This window comes from Galeopterus variegatus, unplaced genomic scaffold (assembly GCF_000696425.1).
Source record: "Galeopterus variegatus unplaced genomic scaffold, G_variegatus-3.0.2 Scaffold1613, whole genome shotgun sequence".
In the NCBI taxonomy this organism is placed as follows: domain Eukaryota; kingdom Metazoa; phylum Chordata; class Mammalia; order Dermoptera; family Cynocephalidae; genus Galeopterus; species Galeopterus variegatus.
This window is the reverse complement of record NW_007727724.1, coordinates 56998-74475: the sequence shown is the minus strand read 5'-3', so window position 1 is coordinate 74475 and position 17478 is coordinate 56998. Positions and strand designations below refer to the sequence as shown.

General features: G+C 52.0%; 1 protein-coding gene across 3 annotated transcripts in view; it reads left to right on the top strand.

Moving 5' to 3' along the window:
* HTT (huntingtin) overlaps positions 1-17478 on the top strand; it is a 118699-nt gene that overhangs the window by 93437 nt on the left and 7784 nt on the right. For 2 of the 3 annotated variants that reach the window (XM_008577971.1, XM_008577972.1), the window contains 12 exons: positions 646-833; positions 2800-2926; positions 5004-5104; positions 6044-6198; positions 6618-6757; positions 8187-8269; positions 10407-10537; positions 10670-10799; positions 12646-12801; positions 14964-15154; positions 16839-16953; positions 17119-17332. In XM_008577971.1, coding sequence (XP_008576193.1) covers positions 646-833; positions 2800-2926; positions 5004-5104; positions 6044-6198; positions 6618-6757; positions 8187-8269; positions 10407-10537; positions 10670-10799; positions 12646-12801; positions 14964-15154; positions 16839-16953; positions 17119-17332 — 1731 coding nt within the window. Of the gene's footprint in view, positions 1-645; positions 834-2799; positions 2927-5003; positions 5105-6043; positions 6199-6617; positions 6758-8186; positions 8270-10406; positions 10538-10669; positions 10800-12645; positions 12802-14963; positions 15155-16838; positions 16954-17102; positions 17333-17478 lie in introns of those variants that run through there. The other variant, XM_008577973.1, reaches the window with a different exon arrangement.

Here is a 17478-nt window from a genome sequence, read left to right as displayed (position 1 = left end):
AATATCCATTCACTAAAGATTTATCAACTCAATGAAGAATTTTCTTTTACGTACTATGTGCCACACTCAAAGTGAATAAGGAGTAGTCCCTGTCCTCTAGAAGCTGAGAGGCCAGTGCCGTGGTCTTTACCTGAGGGTGTGCAGTTCTTCTCTACCTTCTCCCATGGGGGTTCCCATCAGAACCCCACCTTAGCCCCTTGAGAACCCCTGACCCAGGGGAGATGATTAACCAGGGCCACAGCATGGTCTCTGCATACTAGCTTAGGGACAAGCACCAGCTCCTGGGAGAGCCAGAGAAAGCCACAGGGCAGTGGAGGCCTGGAAGCAAGTTTGAAGCCCAGGAAGTACAAGATTGCTTTTAGCTGCATTAGCAAGCTGCTGCCAGCTGCATCATGGAGGGCAGGCGAGAGGGCCTGGGTCAGAGGCAGAAGCTCAGGTTCAAGACCTTCACGGCAGTCCTGTCAGAAACAGAGATCACGTGGTTTAGACAGACAGGAAGGAGGTCAGTCTGCAGGCTTCAGTGACCAGCTCAAAGTCTAGGTGCACCCTGGCTTGAGCGACTCTTTGTAGGGTCGTGCTTTTCCATGGGGTGGGTTTGGAGTGTGTTTTGACAAAAAGTGCTCTCCGCCATGGTTGCTTCTTCAGGTCCTAAGTATATCATCACGGCCTGCGAGATGGTGGCAGAAATGGTGGAGTCTCTGCAGTCGGTGTTGGCTTTGGGTCATAAGAGGAACAGCAGTGTGCCAGCGTTCCTCACCCCTGTGCTCAAGAACATCGTCATCAGCCTGGCCCGCTTGCCCCTTGTCAACAGCTACACACGCGTGCCCCCCCTGGTGAGTCTGGCCCCTTCTTTTGAGAAGACCAGAATAAAATGAAGTCACAGGCAAGCCTCTGGACTGACCATGTTCCAGAGGGTGAAACAGTCTCAGCTGCCCAGGTGCTTCCATGCAGTGGCTACACATCTTGTCTCCTGTGGCTATGGCCATGGGTGGCTTCCTTGGGCATATTGTGTGGTGATTTTCTAAGTTGAGGTGAAGTGTTATATCACTAGGTAAAATTTCATCTTCCATAATAGATTAATGTTAGATGTGATTCTGAAGTAATCCAACTAATTTCTTTAGTGGCAGACCAGAAATTACACCTGCTCAAGTGAGTATTTCTTCTAAAGGTGGTTGCCCTTGGAGATTATTCGTGCATTTTGGCAAAACCACTTTTGCAATTCCTCTTTTAAAATTGTCTTCAGAATCAGTTTAGAATAGGCATGATTGGGCTGGCCTGTTACTCATTTGGTTAGAGGGCAGCCTTATAACAATGAGGTCACAGGTTCGGATCCTGGTACCAGCCAGCCACAAAAACAGTGCTGCTGCTACTGCTACTACTAATAGGCATTATTGATGAGAACTCTTGTTTCAGGTAATAGAATCAGTAGGTAAAGGTTAGCCAGAACAGAGAAAGGTCCCGAGGGAAGGGGCTTGTTTCTGCCTGGAGAGGGCTTATGCCTGCCACCTGGCACGACCTCCCTGTGTGTGTGCATGTGTTCATGTGGGAGATTTTGGGGAAGCTTGCATTGAGGAAGTAGTGGTTTGACCCTGCAGGATGAGGAGGGTTTTGCTGTGGAGGCTGAAATTATTCCAGATGGAGGGCCCATTCCAAGGAAGAGCCCAGCAGGCTGACAGTGCAAGCACAGGTAGTTGCTGGTGTTTCTGGGAAGAGGAGGAGCCTCTGGAGAAGCTGCCCGTTGTGATCGTGCAGGACTTGCTCTCAGCCCCTTCTCTGCACACAAGGAGTCCCTGGTTCTGAGTATGTGGTTCTGAGACTCTGACTGCTCCTTTGGAAGCGCATGGGGAGAAGATGCAGGAAGGCACAATCTAGAGGTCACGTTGTCTGGAGCACACTCCAAGGATATGCCAGCATGGGCTGCTTGCTGTAGATGGCACTCCAGCAAGGGCTGTTAATTTACACCAGGGAGTGCCCTGAAGTGCCCTCATCTGGAAGGTGGCTGTGACAGGCACCACATAGCCTCCCTCTGGAAGTGCACAGAGATTTTTGTGGGTAGCCTAAGAGATTTAAAGAGGGTCTCCTGTGGTGAAGTGAGAGATCGGCTGGCCGTTATCAAAGGCCTCTCTGCCCTCACACAAACCCATAGCTGGCTACAGGAATCCAGAACAGGGCTCTTGGCTTGGGCTCCATTGGGTCCTCTGTCGCTGAGCTCGCTGGGTGGTCTGCTGATCTTGCTACTGGAATAGTGTCAGGTCTGCCTCCGGGCATCCTTCTGTCCATGGTGTTTGTTGGAGCACTTCACAGACAGAGCGCTTGACTTCTTGGAATTTACAGAAGTGGTAGTGTGGTTCTTTTTCTGGCCTGCTTGCCAGTACGCTCTTCTGTGTGAGACTGAACGTCGCTGACATTTGTCTGTACTCTGACATGCCACCTGTTACTTGTAGACGAGAGTGCAGTCTGTGCTCCTCTGCCTCTACCGGCAGTTCCATGGAGAACCTGATGGTCACAGACAGCGGGCCTCAGCCTGGGGGAAAGGTGGTGGGCCTGGCCCAGAGGACAAGATGAGGCTGGAGAGCAGGGGGAGGAGGAGATTTGGGAGGTGCACTGATGGGGAAGAAGTCCAGGGCGAAGGACTCTGAGCTGCTTTCGGGAAGGAGCGCACTGGCTCTTGGCGGGTCTGTGGGAGTGGGAAGGGGCAGCTGGCCCGGCCTGGCTGGGAGGAGAGGTGTTGCTTGGCTTCTGCACAGTGTGGCTGTCTTGACTGTAGGGGATTACGTTATTTCTTTTTCATCTTCTTAGGTGTGGAAACTCGGATGGTCACCTAAACCAGGTGGTGATTTTGGCACAGTGTTCCCCGAGATCCCTGTGGAGTTCCTCCAGGAAAAGGAAGTCTTTAAGGAGTTCATCTACCGCATCAACACACTAGGTATTCCCATGACTTCTTCAGCATTATCAGACGGTCATCCAATATCTGCCGTGGGAGACCCAAAGCTCCAGCATTGGGATCTTCTCATTTTATTCCAAGAAAGATTTAGGGATGGTAACCATATAAACCTGTGTGAATACATTTTGCAAACTCTGTATTACAGTGAGAAATTAGATCCAAGTTTGTGTGTGTGTGTGTGTATTTAATCCCAGGTCTTTGTATACCAGGCTTGTTTGAAGTCAGGAGAGGTATACATGTAATTGATAACAGGAAGCTGAATTCTGTCTTCAAGTTATGCACTTGAGCTAAATAGCAGGAGGGATTTTCTCCAAGTACTTTCTTGTGTTCACCAGCTGATCCTGCTGTCTTGTCACTGAAAGAGCAGAGCAAGGAAGGTGGTGGCCTCAGTCTCCTGGTACTGACCTTCCCGGGAGCCAGGACAGTGGTGTGCATAAAAAGTAGACTTGGGAGTCGGACAGCGCTGGGCCCTGCTACTAACCCCTTAGTTGTGTGCTGCGAGGCAGGTCATTTTACCCTCTAGGACCCTCAGTTTTGTCGTCCGTAAAACAGGGATCATGACTATTTCATGAGAATAGTTGCTCGTTTAGAAATTAAAGTATGTCAATAAATGGTAGCATTAGTAGGCTTCCTGTCAGGATTCTTCTCTGCCTTCTCAAGAACAGTGTAAGATGCTTTGTTTTGTCCATGTTTTATGGCCGGAGGCATGTTCTGGTGGTGGGGTTGTCACCAGTAAATCTTGAGTGGCTGAACCCTGCTGTGGCATTTCGTAAAAAGTTCGTCTCATCCTGGGAAATCCTTGGTGGGCTGTCTGATTCCACCGTTGGGTCCACCCACAGTCCCTTGGGCTTCTGCAGATTTTGTGCTTATTTTGGTCCCAGAAGGTTCTGGCAGCAGACACCGTTTGCCTGTACCTTCCTCTTTAGTCAACTAGGCATTTCATTTTCCTGTCCGAAATGAAGTTGTGTAGGTGTCTGACGCCAGCTACCTCAGGAAGCTTTTCCTCTTTCCTCTCCTTGAAGGCTGGTATCAGGCAGCCTCCCAGTCTCTTCCGCTGCCCAGTTCTGGCTCCTTTTCTCACTTAGGTCTCCTCGTTCTCGATCGGTCAGCCAGACCTGCTGACCCGTGACAGTGCCACGTCTTTTTCTGATATTTGCGCTTGCGCTTGCCCCTTCTTCTTGTTCATCTTTTTCTTCTTTCCGTGTGCGAACTGTCACGTGTGCCTGTCTGTATCTATATCTATCCTTATCTAATCAGTCAGTCTCTCTTTCTATATCCAGTTTACCAAGGAGGTCCTGACATTTGGTGCTTTAGTTTTCCTGTCCTCCACACCCCCCATCTTGTCACTTGTGACCTTAACACGAGTGGCGTGGCCTCTACCTCCCAGGTCATTAATGGGGACGTTAGGCGCAGGCCTCAGAAACAACTGGTGATGGAATTCCACTTTGAATGTAGGTCATGGATGGCCATACTTGAGAAGGGCCCGTAGATATGCTGCCCCTGAGTCTCGAGTGTTCTGCCCAGCTTACGTTCTCTGTAGAGCTGTTCTTCTAGACAGGGTCAGAGGAACCATTGCTTTAACTTTCTAGTTTTTAAGCTCTATTGAGATAGAATTCACACGCCACACAAATTGCCTGCTTAGAGAGCACAGGTCACAGAGTTGTACAGCCATCGGCCTCACCACTGTTTTGACTTCAGGAGACTTCTGAGCTGCCTTCTGAGCAGGACAGAAGTGGCTCTGATCCCACTCAAGTGCAGCCCATGTGGACAGCCTTTCAGTGTCACTATGTCCACACAGCTGGCCTGTGCCACTGACTTGTCATATAGCTTTGGACAGTGGAGCTGACTTCTTTGCTTCAGTTTCCTGGTTGATAAAATGGAGAGAGTAGTGCTCCCTACCATCATAGAATTGTTGTGAGGATTGAAGAAGTTGCTGTAAGTGGCACCCTGGGAGCATTGCCTGTTCCACGGTCAGTGCTGTAGCAGTGTAACCATCAACACTGTGCTGACAAGTTTGAGAAGTGGGTGGAACTGTTTAACCTAACATTTGCATTTCTAGGGTGGACCAGTCGTACCCAGTTTGAAGAAACTTGGGCCACCCTCCTTGGTGTGCTGGTGACGCAGCCCCTTGTGATGGAGCAGGAGGAGAGCCCACCGGAGGTGAGGCCACACACCACCATGACTTTGCTGACCGCCCCAAGGGGGTCGTGGCATTGTGTGTATCTTCGGTGGTGGGCACGAGGAAGGCAGGAAGCTGGTGTTTTTCTGTCTTACTTTATTTTTAAATGAGTAGCCAGATCATGTCTTGGCTTATGTTCCAGAGCAAGGACAGATCTCCCCTAAAAATCTGTCCCGTGGGACCTACAGCTGGAATGCATTTCATTATGGTACAGTCCACATAAAGGACCAGTTAGATAGTATCCTTTCTTGAAAGTATCTTCAAGTTCTGTTTAGTTATCAATATTCAGAGAGTGTGGATTGAATTAAAATGAAAAGGCACTTTATGAAGACCATGTGTATGTACCTACTTTCATTTTTTAAAGTGTTTTGCAGAGATTTTATTAGGCTTCTTGAAGTGTTAATGATATTGTGTTAGTATGATATTGATAACAACCATGTTCAGGTAAAGCATAGCCTGAGGTGTTAGAAGTCAGGGACCTGGACCCTTAGCTCTGATGGAAGGTGTGGTGTACACTTGCAGAAATGCTGGTTCAAAGGGTGGACACATGTCGTAAGTCATGAAGGTTGTCTTTAAGTTCATCCGTAGAAGCTAGCAGGTTGTCGTATGCAGTACCCCTAAAATTAGTGAGAGGATTTAAAGACAGCTTCTTAAAAAGTAATTTGTATTTTGGAGTTTGGGGAGACCTTGCTTTGAAAAGTAGACAGTTGCCCGTCAGATCTGTTTCAGGGCCTATGCCGTGGTATACGCAGGCAGCCAGAAGACCCTGACTGCGGGAAGCCACATCCATCCCTGGCACTCAGGCTCCACTTTCTCCCTGCAGGGCCATGTGGCCTATGGGTTCTACCTACCAAGTGGAGGCGGAGTTGGCTGTTGGTGTCTCACTGTTCGTGTTGTTAACGTGTAGGCTGTCCTTCCAGGAAGACACGGAGAGGACCCAGATCAACGTCCTGGCTGTGCAGGCTATCACTTCCCTGGTGCTCAGTGCAATGACTGTGCCCGTTGCCGGCAACCCAGCTGTGAGCTGCTTGGAGCAGCAGCCCCGGAACAAGCCCCTGAAAGCTCTTGATACCAGGTTTGCTTGAGTTCCTGTGTGTCTCCAGGGCATGGCCAGTGCTGGGGACAGTGAGGTGACCCCCACCCCACCCAGTGACCAGCAGCTTCACCCAGGCCCTTTCCTTTGTTGCCAGAATTGAAAACAAATACACTGTGCACGTAGCTTGCCACAGAGGTGCAGATCAAAAAGTGGTCTTATGGCCAGTGACAAGTTGAAAATGCAGCATGAAAATACCTGAGGTCATTGAGTGTTTAGGGGCAGACTCCAGCAGAGCAAGAGTGAGCAGGCTCATAGGACGCCCGCCTCAGGGTCCTCAGACAGGAGACCACTCTCAAAGTGAGTTTCCTTTAGGCAAAGCAGGAGGGAAGTCCTGGGGTTTGTCACTTGTAAGATTTTGAAGGAACCAAAACGGTCTTTACCTTTGTTCTGAATTTTAGGATTGGGAGGAAGCTGAGCATTATCAGAGGGATTGTGGAGCAGGAGATCCAAGCAATGGTTTCAAAGAGAGAGAATATCACCACCCATCACTTATACCAGGCGTGGGATCCTGTGCCCTCTCTGTCTCCGGCTACTACAGGTACCTGGGGGAAGGAGGCTGTTGAACTTGGGGTAGAATGAGAATATGACCAGCAAACTCACCCCCTGTGAGACAGGCAGGCCTGGATTATGTGGGGAGGCTGCGGTCCCACATACACTGCCCTAGTTCATAGGTGGGAGTCTCATTCAGGCCTGGGAAAATTGTACAGTCTTGAGGAAGTAAAACTGGAAATGTACTAGAAACACTGTGTCTTGCACCAGGCAAGTTGTGGGAAACGAAAGCGTTCTCAGAAACTGAAAGATGGACAGCCTACGCAGGATTTAAAGGCCAAATTAGCTACTCACATTGAAAAATCAACAGTTTATCTGAGCAATCTGAATCTCCAGCTTCTCATAAGAAAGCCGATGTGGCGGGAGCACAGTGCCTTCTCTGACAGCCCCGTGGGGCTGGGGCACACCTGTGTCTGTGCTCCCTACTCCCCACACCTGCCCTCTCTGGGGGCTGCTCAGAGCACATACCCTATTAGTGCCTGCTCCACAACAGGAGGCACTGGAGTTTGTCACCCTAGGGTAAAGAAGGGAGTTTTGTGGATTTTCTTAAAAATGCACATCTTTTGTTTTGCAAATAGTATTAGCATAAAGCTGTGGTTCCCTAGTTTTAGGAGTTGTTAGATGCTGTAAGTTTTAGTACCTCAAAGGCATCACTTGGAAAAGGTTCTACGTGGAAGTGCAGTGAGTTGTGTGCCCCCAGATGTTTATGGGGTTTTGAATTAATGAAAAATGGTGTAACCGTCACAGAAGACAGAAGGGAGAGGTTCCTGGGAGATGTACAGACAAATGGCCTGGGAGCTCCGATTAGAACAGACACTTCCAGGGAGAGAGGTGGGAAAGGCTCTTGGGGCGGGTGGGTCAGTGCTCAATCTGGGGAGGGTTAGCTAGGGGCATCCGACCAGGTTGTTGGTGGCCGGGAGATGGGGGTGCCAGGAGAGGAGGTCTTCTGGTATGTGGAATGGGGGGCATGAAAGGAGTGTTGAGTGGGGGCATCGTCCTATACCCTGCCCCTGCTGGGAGTCCCCAGACAACCTGGGTACTGAGGCATAGTTCCGGAAGGTACTGTTCCCCCCAAAGTGGTTGCCGGGGGCCTCACAGAAAGCTTGCTGCTCGGACTGTCGCCTCGCCTGCAGCCGCTGGTTCTGTTAAGCTTTTGTACCTTAGCCTACAACCAGTTCCATTCAGAGTCGGAAACTGAGGGGTGGTAGATGAGTGCTGCAGTCGTGTCTGCTACAGGGAAAGAGTGATAGTCCATCTGCCCACCAGTCCTGCCAGCTTAATGGGTTACGAAGTTTCAAAGAAAACCCCCAAGAACATGGGGCCCTGCACACCCTGGGCATCCTGCCAGTGGTGAGGGCATGCAGCTGGGGCAGTGGTGGGCTGCCCCGCACCGTGCTCACGCTCTCGTTGCTTTGCAGGCGCCCTTATCAGCCATGAGAAGCTGCTGCTGCAGATCAACCCTGAGCGCGAGCTGGGGAACATGAGCTACAAGCTGGGCCAGGTCAGTCCCGCCAGCGCCACGTCCCCTCCGTAGTCTTTGTTGTCTCTCCTCACACTTCAGCCACTTAATCTGGGAGAAACAAAAAATTTTTTTTTTTCTTTTTATCTTTTTTTGTGACCGGCAACGGATCGCAACCCTCAGTGTCGCGCCCGTACCGGACCGGGACCGGCAACAGGATCGCAACCCTCGGTGTTGCGCCCGCACCTCGCTCAGCCAGTGAGCGGCCGGTCTGTATATGGGATCCGAACCCTTGGCGGGAGCGCCGCCGTGCTCCCAAGCGGCGCACTGTAGCAGTGCGCCACCGGGCTGGCCCTTGAGCTCATTTTTTGAACGAAAGGAAGTTTTGCTTTTGTTTTGGTTTATAGCCTTTATTCCAAAAAGGTTTAAAATATTCCATATATGACGTTACAGATTGAGTTGGAATTAGGAAAGGATTGCAGGACGCAGAGAGATGGGTTGAGGATGTAGCATGGAGCCAGGTGAGAGCAGCTCAGGCGGGAATGGACACTGGAAAGGGCCCCGCTCTAATGGCCACAGATTTGGCCGCGGCACCCCAGCTTCTGGCTCAGAGAGATGCGGTGACACAGCTTTCAGTGTACAGATGGACAGCATGACCCCTTACTGGGCTGGTCATAATGTTTGGAAACACTTGTTAGTTCTGAGGATTTCCACTTCATAGCTCCCGGCCCATAGCCTACACAGCAGAGCCCTCTGGACATCTTGCTGCTGGCCCTGTCCCCTGCTCTCTGCCTGCATGGCACTCCTCTGGTCCCCTCGGTGCCTGTCCCTGTCCCCTGCTCTCTGCCTTCATGTCACTCCTCTGGTCCCCTCAGTGCCTCTTGGCTTCAGGGAGCAAGGAGCTTGGGCTTTTCTGACTTAGGTGGAATGAGGCTGCAGACAAACCTCCGTTCTTTCACCTTTGCAGAGGTTCTTTCACCCCAGGATCATTGGAAGTGACCTTTAGAATCTGATGTAATTGTTATGGATCTGTGTTTCTGAAGGGCCAGCTATGAGTGGGAGGTCTGGGGGCTCGCTGGGTGCCCGTGGCCTTGTCTGGGGTCTGGTGACACTGGCTCCATGGCTGAGCTGTTTCTTCTGGCTCTGTCGCTGTTTTCCTGAGTCTTCTTCCTTCTGTGCTTGGTCCACAACCAGCCATTCGCCAGCCCAGTGGGTGGGATTACATTGGGGCTGAAATATAATTCCACCACTGCCCCATCTGGGATGTCTGTTGGCCTCCAAGTGCCACTGGTCTGAGTCCCCACTTGCTTTTGGGAGAGGGGATGGAGTCTGGGCAGGTGGAGCACAGGGGCCACTATTCCTCTGCTTGAGCAATGCTTTTACAGACTCTCGGCTTGCCTGCCCACTGCCTGCTCTGCAGGCTACTAGGGTCAGAGGGAGAAGTGGCTGTCGGTGTTAGCAGCAGGAGCTGGAGCTACTGTCACCAGTGGTGGGGAGCACACTGTGCACGGCTGCTGTGCTGAGTGCTGGAGGATTCCCAGGGAGCCAGGCAGAAGGGAGGACAAAGGCATTGTGCTGAGGGTACGGGAGCCATTTGTCCTAGAGTGTGGGAGCTCTAGGCCACCTCCCGCAGCTGGGCGCCCTCTGTGGGGACCGACCAACAGCCTCTGCTGGCTGCCTACTGCCCCCCGCTGGGCACCTCCTTCCTTCCCACTGCCATCTCCAGAGTCAGTTTATCACCTCTTGCATTCCAGGGGCTTTTTAAAGAGAATAATCCAGACAAATGGGCTTTACCACCAATGACTACCAGTGAGGGAGGACCAGATGTGAAAAGAAATCCATGTGTTGGTTCCCTGTTTTGCTGGGTCTTCATTCAGATGTCACCTAGGAGCTAAAGTGTCCCTTCCTAGAGCCTCTTCCCTCCCCCTCCTCTGCTGCTCCTGTGGGGTTGGCCGTGCCTCACTCCAGGTCTTAGCCTGAGGTTGAAGATTCGAATCTGGCCCTCTGCCCCAGCTGCTCTGTAGGGCTTCTGTGCCCCAAACTTGGGGGTCTCAACCATTTCTGCTAAGGGACAGGGTGTCCCAACAGGGAGGTGTGCTCAGTCCAGGGAGTCAGCCACACCTGCTCACACTGCAACACCTGTGCCCTCTTGCTGAGCTGGGTCCCATTTCTGTGGCAGGTGTCCATACACTCTGTGTGGCTGGGAAACAGCATCACACCTCTGCGACAGGAGGAGTGGGACGAGGAGGAGGAGGAGGAGGCCGATGTTCCCGCACCTTCATCAGCACCCACATCTCCAGTCAACTCCAGGTTTTCAGTGGGCCTTTTTTTTAAAAAAAAGCAATTTGAAATTTAGCAGTCATTTGATTTGTTTGGGGTGCTTCTTGAAATGAACCTTTCATCTTGTGTACGGGGAAAATATCCTTGTCGCATACTCTGCAGGAAACACCGGGCTGGAGTCGACATCCACTCCTGTTCACAGTTTCTGCTTGAATTGTACGCTCGCTGGATCCTGCCGTCCAGTTCGGCCAGAAGGACCCCCGTCATCCTCATCAGCGAAGTGGTTCGATCTGTGAGTTCGCCTTCCCCGCTTTCCCCTTGCACACACATGTGCCCACGCACACCACATGCACGCACGCGCCACAGAGACACACCCCGTACACACCACCCACCACCCACATCAGACCACACACACCACACAACACCACACCACATTACATGATACACAGACAGACACGACACACCACACCACACACGACACACATACCACATTACACGACACACACAGACATGATACACCACCCATACACAATACCTACCACACTATACACACTGCATGCATCCCCATACACACTCTGTACTCCCCACACAATACACACACATCACCCACACAGCACCCCACACCTACCACGCACACATCACAGACACACCCCACAGACACACACACTCATGGTTTGTAATCTCTCAGAACCTGTGATGGAACCCTTATAGATTCACAGATATAGAATGGTAAATTAGTATTTCTAAAATAGGTGAGGAGGGTCTGGTGTTTTACATGTCCAATCCATGGTAGATTGATACTCTTTTAAATATAGTTGAGGTATCGTGGAAATACACATTGCTATCAGAGTGCTGAAGGCTCACCTTCCTGTCTGTCTGCCTCCTGCAGGGCCTGTGACATGCAGTCTCACACCCGTGGACCCCACTTCTGAGAAGCACCAATTTAGAACAGGTGTTCTAGGTAATTAGGCTCAGGGTCCTTTACACTCTTCAGTTACTGAGGACCCTGAAGAGCATTTGTGTCAGTGGGCCGTAACTATCAGTATTTACAGGTTTGGAAATGAAAACTGAGAAGTTTTAAAAATAGCTACTTAATCCATTTTTAAAAATGACAATTTTTATAAAAAATAATTTTGTTGGGCCAAGCCCGTGGCGCACTCGGGAGAGTGCGGCACTGGGAGCGCAGCGACGCTCCCGCCGCGGGTTCGGATCCTATATAGGGATGGCCAGTGCGCTCACTGGCTGAGTGCCGGTCACCAAAAAGACAAAAAAAAAAAAATAATAGTAATAATTTTGTTTTACATTGAGAACAGCTTTGTTTTACATGTTTTCAAATCTCTTCAACATCTGGCTTATCAGAGTGCAGCTGGATTCTCATATCTGCTCTGCATCAGTCTGTTAATATTGTCTCACCTGTAGAAAATTCCACTCAGGAGAGGACAAGGGTGAAAAGGCAAATAACGTCTTCGTGTTATCCTGGAAACGGCTTTGACCTCATGAGCCCCTGGAAGGATCTAGGTATCCCAGCCATCCTCAGACCCCTCTGAGGACTCTGATTTAGATGATTTACTGGCTTCCAGCCTGCTTGTGGCCTCCATGGAAGGGCCACCCCAGCCTGCCAGCACAGCTCCACAGAACAGGGGCATTTGTGCCTGTCGAGATTGTTTTTAGGTGTAACGTGTGGAACTGAATGTTAGAGAAGAGAGTGCTTGGGAGACAAAGAGAACAGCTGTCAAAGCATTTATTTCTGAAATGAATAATCGCCCATTTCTCTCTTCCCGGGTGTAGGGAGGAGCTGGTATTTAGAAAAATAACAGTTGGTAGCCCTTTTCTGTGGTGAGTGTTCCCACACAGGTGGTAGCTGAGCCCCGACTTGCCCTCTGTCTGCGGCATGTGTGTGCAAAGGCATTTTTAGCAGGACACCTGGTTACCTGTTTCTCTTCACGTTATGTGTTTGCCCTGTTTTAGATTTGCAGGTTCTTGTTGATTTCTTTTCCCAGTAGGGCTCCTGTGAATCCCGTATTTTGTTTTCCCTTGGATATGGGAGCGTGCCTTGCCACCAGCAGTGTTTGGGACTGCGCTGCTGACATTCATAGCATGTAATTCTCCCCTTCCTTTCCTGATGTTCCTGTCTCCAGCTTCTGGTCGTCTCAGATTTGTTTACTGAGCGCAACCAGTTTGAGATGATGTACCTGACGCTGACAGAGCTGCGGAGGGTGCATCCTTCAGAAGACGAGATTCTTGTGCAGTACTTGGTGCCCGCCACCTGCAAGGCAGCCGCCGTCCTTGGAATGGTGAGTGAAGGGTGCAGAGGCTGCCCGTCTAAGCCACTCGGGCCCACTCTGTGCTGGGGCCTGATGTTGGTCAGAGGTGCTGGTACAGCCACCTCCTTCGAAGGCCTGTCCTGAGCTGAACTCCCACAACACCGTGAACCACAGCATCGGTCAGCTGGCAGGATCCCATTAGTGCTGGTACCATTCCACAGGTCGTTGTGATGTGTGTTGCAGTGGCCAGGCTGTGGTTTGGGGCTCCTGTACCCCTTGGTTCGGTATGTCATTACAGAGGCCATCCCCACAGGGCCGTGGTATGTGCTGGCACTAGGACAGTGTAGATGGTGGAAACGTGACTGGCTTCTCCACAGTGTGCCCTGCAGCCTGGTGGCCCCCCACACCTTCTCAGATGTGGTTCAGATACCCCTGGGCTTCTCAGTCAACACAGCCTCCCGCCTGGGGACTGTTTGTCACAGTAACCCTGCATTTCCACTCCCAAAGTCTGGATACTGTAGTCTGTTCTTGGCATCAGGGTTATTTTAGTCCATTTGGGCAGCTGTAACAAAATACCTTCGACTGGATAATTTATAAAGAACAGAAATTTATATCCCACAGTTCTGGAGGCTGGGAAGCTCAAGATCAAATTCAAGATCAAGTTCAAGATCAAATTCAGTGTCTGCTGAGAGCCCCTTTCTTGCTTCATAGACGGCGCCTTCTCACTGTGTCCTTGCGTGGTGGAAGGGGCAAACCGGCTCCCTCAGGCCTCTTTTATGAGGGCACTAATCCCATTCAGGAGGGCTTCACTGTCATGCCCTAATCACCTCCCACAGGACCCACTTGGTTAATACTTTTGCACAAGGGATTAGGTTTCAACATATGAAACGTTGGGGGACACAATACTCAGACCGTAGCTAGGTCAAGTGGTCTTCCTTCTGAGTTCCTCCTCATTCTGCTGCTGATTGCTCAGCCATTGCAGCATGGCTCCGTGACCCCAAGCCTGACTCTCACCCCCTTCCCAATGCTGCCCCTAGACCTGCCCTCTGTGAGCCAGGATGCTAGAGCAGGGATCAACCATTGTCATGGGTGGCCTTCAGCCTAGTGCCCAGTGGCGACTTAGAAGCCATCCTGAGAACAGCAACAAGGAACATGTTGGTTTTCTTAGTGCAAACACATCTTTTCAAAGTATACACCCTCTGGTGTTTCTGAGATGTTGTCAAGCAGCTGGACTTGTAAGGACTCCATTTTTCTTTGTGGGGAGTTTAGCTGCTGAGTTAATTTTAATTGTCATTGTGTTTTTGTTCTCAGGCCCCAATCCCCTAGGCAGATATTGTGCAACAGTAAATCAGATAAGTAGCGGTAATTTTTAAAAGCAGACCCTAAGGCAGAATGACACATGGGCACGGGTTCCCAGTCTGTGCACATGCTATTTTTCCTTGAAGACGGTCATCTTCCGCGAGGGTTTTTGGTATGTTGTGCATTGGTGCCGATAGTATTATTCTGTAGCATGTCATTCTTTTGAGATGTGTGCCCATGGTGGTGACACCTGCACTCTCAACAGCAGATTCTGGTGCCATGCCTGAGAAGCAGGACCCAGAGGTCCGTGTGGGAGCTGATCTTTGGGAGATGCCACATAGCCGCATGGGCAGGACCAGCACAGAGGGTGGTAGGGACGAGAAGGAACTGATCAGCAGCAAACGTCATCCTCTGCAACCTGAGACCATGAGGATGCAGAATTCCCCCAGAGGCTGGGTGGCCAGCCAGCATTAGTGGCCTTTCCATAGGGGAACAATCTGGAAACACTGAAGGTGCTACCACCTGCAGGCAGTGTTTTCTGTGAAGGTCTTCTCTTTGCTGTTGAGCGAATCTTAAATGAAGAGCATGGTACTGAGTGCTTAGGTGTACACTAAACTCCATTTTATTAGAACGCTAAGTGAAATTGATGTCATTTTGGTCCAAGTTCACATAGACCAGTGTCAGGGGACACCCTCCCGACATCCCAGTTTCCAGGCACCAGCCAGGGGCCAACCCTGCATGCAGGCTTCTTTGAGGAAGTAGTCTCAGCCCTTCTGTGTGGACTCCTTTGGGCACACTGGACTTCCACCTTAGCATGACGGCAGCCCTCCCTGGGCCACAGGGGAAGCAGGCCACTGGGACCTGAGCTGTCATTCCGTGTGCTTGTGCCCCAGGACAAAGCCGTGGCAGAGCCAGTCAGCCGCCTGCTGGAGAGCACACTCAGGAGCAGCCACCTGCCCAGCAGGATCGGAGCCCTGCACGGCGTCCTCTACGTGTTGGAGTGTGACCTCCTGGACGACACTGCCAAGCAGCTCGTCCCCGTCGTCAGCGACTATATCATCTCCAACCTCAAAGGGATTGCCCAGTGAGTGGAGCCTCTGTAGCGTGGGGTGGGGGTTCTTGGAATGGGCTGGGGAAAGAGGGACTTTACACCTTCAGACTGCACACCAGGTCCCTGCCCACACAGCCACAGGTGTAAGCAGGAATGCAGGGAGGAACCCTTCTCACGGGGATGCAGGGACGTTCCTGAAGCTCTCTTGGGTGTCCCCTGAGATAGGAGCTGCTGCTTTCTCTACATCCCTCTCCCACTCCACACGTCCATTTCCAGCTCATGTTCCTGAGGCTGTTAGCACTCGTTCTGTGCCCACTGAAACTGTTCTTGTTCCCAGGCTCTGGCCTCCTCTTGCAGCGTCCCCTGACTGCGAGTCCTGTGCTCCCCAACACTTCCCTGTATTCCCACCCACCTCACCTTTTCTTAAAGCAGCTACACGTGCAGTTCTGCACAGATGTGTTGTGGATAAAGCACGGCTGGCAGCAGAGCCCCTTGGAAGGCCAGACAAGCTTGTTAGAGTGTGTCTTGGGAGCTCCATGTTCCTGCAAATGCAGAGTCTTGGGGCAGAGACGGGCAGCCCTCTTGGGGCTGAGGCCTCTGTAGCAGTGCTGTCATTAGAACCCACGGCAGATGAAGGGTGGAGTTGCATCAAACAGATGCGAGGGGGAGCTGAGGGAAGCGTTAGGAGCAAAGATGAGTAGGGGCTGGGAGCAAAAGCTAGTTGTCCCCTTCGTCAGGTGCAGGGTGGGGAGGGGTCAAGTTGAACGGAAGGTTTGGAGGAGAAGAAGAGTCTCAGGAACCCTCACTGGCACAGTTGCAGTGAGAGGCGGGGCCCAGATGGATGGAGGTGTGAGCAGGTCATGGTTTGATGGCCTGTCAGGCTGTGTTTGGGATGGACTGGGGCAGGGCAGGTGGCACACTAGAGGCCATTGTGCTCGTGTAGGCCAGGGGTGGCGCAGGCCTGTTGGGAGGCCCTTTTCCTTAGCTGTCCTCACTGGAACAGAGCTGGCACAGAGCCAAGTCATGCAGGGGACGCAGAAGTGCGCATTGGGAATGGGCCTGCCTCAGTGCCCATGTGTCGACAGTATGCGTGTTGGTGCAGCAGTGTGATCTCAGAGGGGGTAGCCCCAGAATAGGTCCCAGACTGTGGCAGAGGCCCTGACTATGCTGATGGGTGCCACTGCTCAGGGGCTCTGGGTACCATGGGTGCAGAGGACTCAGGAGGAGCAGAGTTGGGGATGCAGGAAGCTTGCGGTATCTAGGTAGAAAGGGCAGGCAGGGGACAGGAGGTGAGGCCGCCGCTGCTGTGGGGAAGGCAGACCTGAGACCACACAAGTCAGTGTGTTGTGAGATAATGTGTACCACACAGAGCAAGTGCAGGGCACTCTGAGAGTAGAGGAGACCTGACTCGGCGTTAGGGAATTCAGAGGCCTTTGCGAGGGGTGGGGAGGGAGTGGGAAGTGGCCAGGACAGAGACAAGGCGAGGCGATGGGAGGGGCGTGCATGGCCAGAGGTCTCTGAGAAGCTCTGGAGGTGGCAGGCTGTGGGGGAGGTGGACAGGCTTTCCTGCCGGAGAGTGGCCGAACAGAGGCTGGAGGGTCAGGCCAGCTTGCAGAGGCCTGTGGGAGCCTGCAGGAGCCTGCAGGGCGGGCGCACTCCAGGAGGCAGTGGAGTGCTGCTGTGTAGGCTGAGCTTGGTGGTTGTCTCCCGTTTGCAGCTGTGTGAACATCCACAGCCAGCAGCACGTGCTGGTGATGTGTGCCACTGCGTTCTACCTGATCGAGAACTACCCTCTGGACGTGGGGCCAGAGTTCTCAGCATCAGTAATACAGGTGAGCAGCCTGGTGGTCTTCCTCTGGACTCAGGGAGTGGGCTTCCATGCCCTTGGCCTGGTAGGATTGTACAGTGGCCCAGTGTCTATTTGGGGGAAGGAGGCGGCAAGAACACCCTGAGCTAGTGTAATGCGTCTTGGACTCGGGAGACTTTCTGTTGTCCAGATGTGTGGGGTGATGCTGTCCGGAAGTGAGGAGTCCACTCCCTCCATCATTTACCACTGCGCCCTCCGAGGCCTGGAGCGCCTCCTGCTCTCAGAGCAGCTCTCCCGGCTGGACACGGAATCCCTGGTTAAGCTGAGCGTGGACAGAGTGAATGTACACAGCCCACATCGGGCCATGGCGGCCCTGGGCCTGATGCTCACCTGCATGTACACAGGTGAGCAGATACGAATGCCGTGGGAACGCCTGGGTCCTCTGCACCTGACAGTAATTGTAGCCCAACTTCTGTTCAAATGAGACAGGCACTTACTCGAGGGACATGAACCTGGGTCCCCTCTGATTGGGCATCTTTAGTGTCACCTT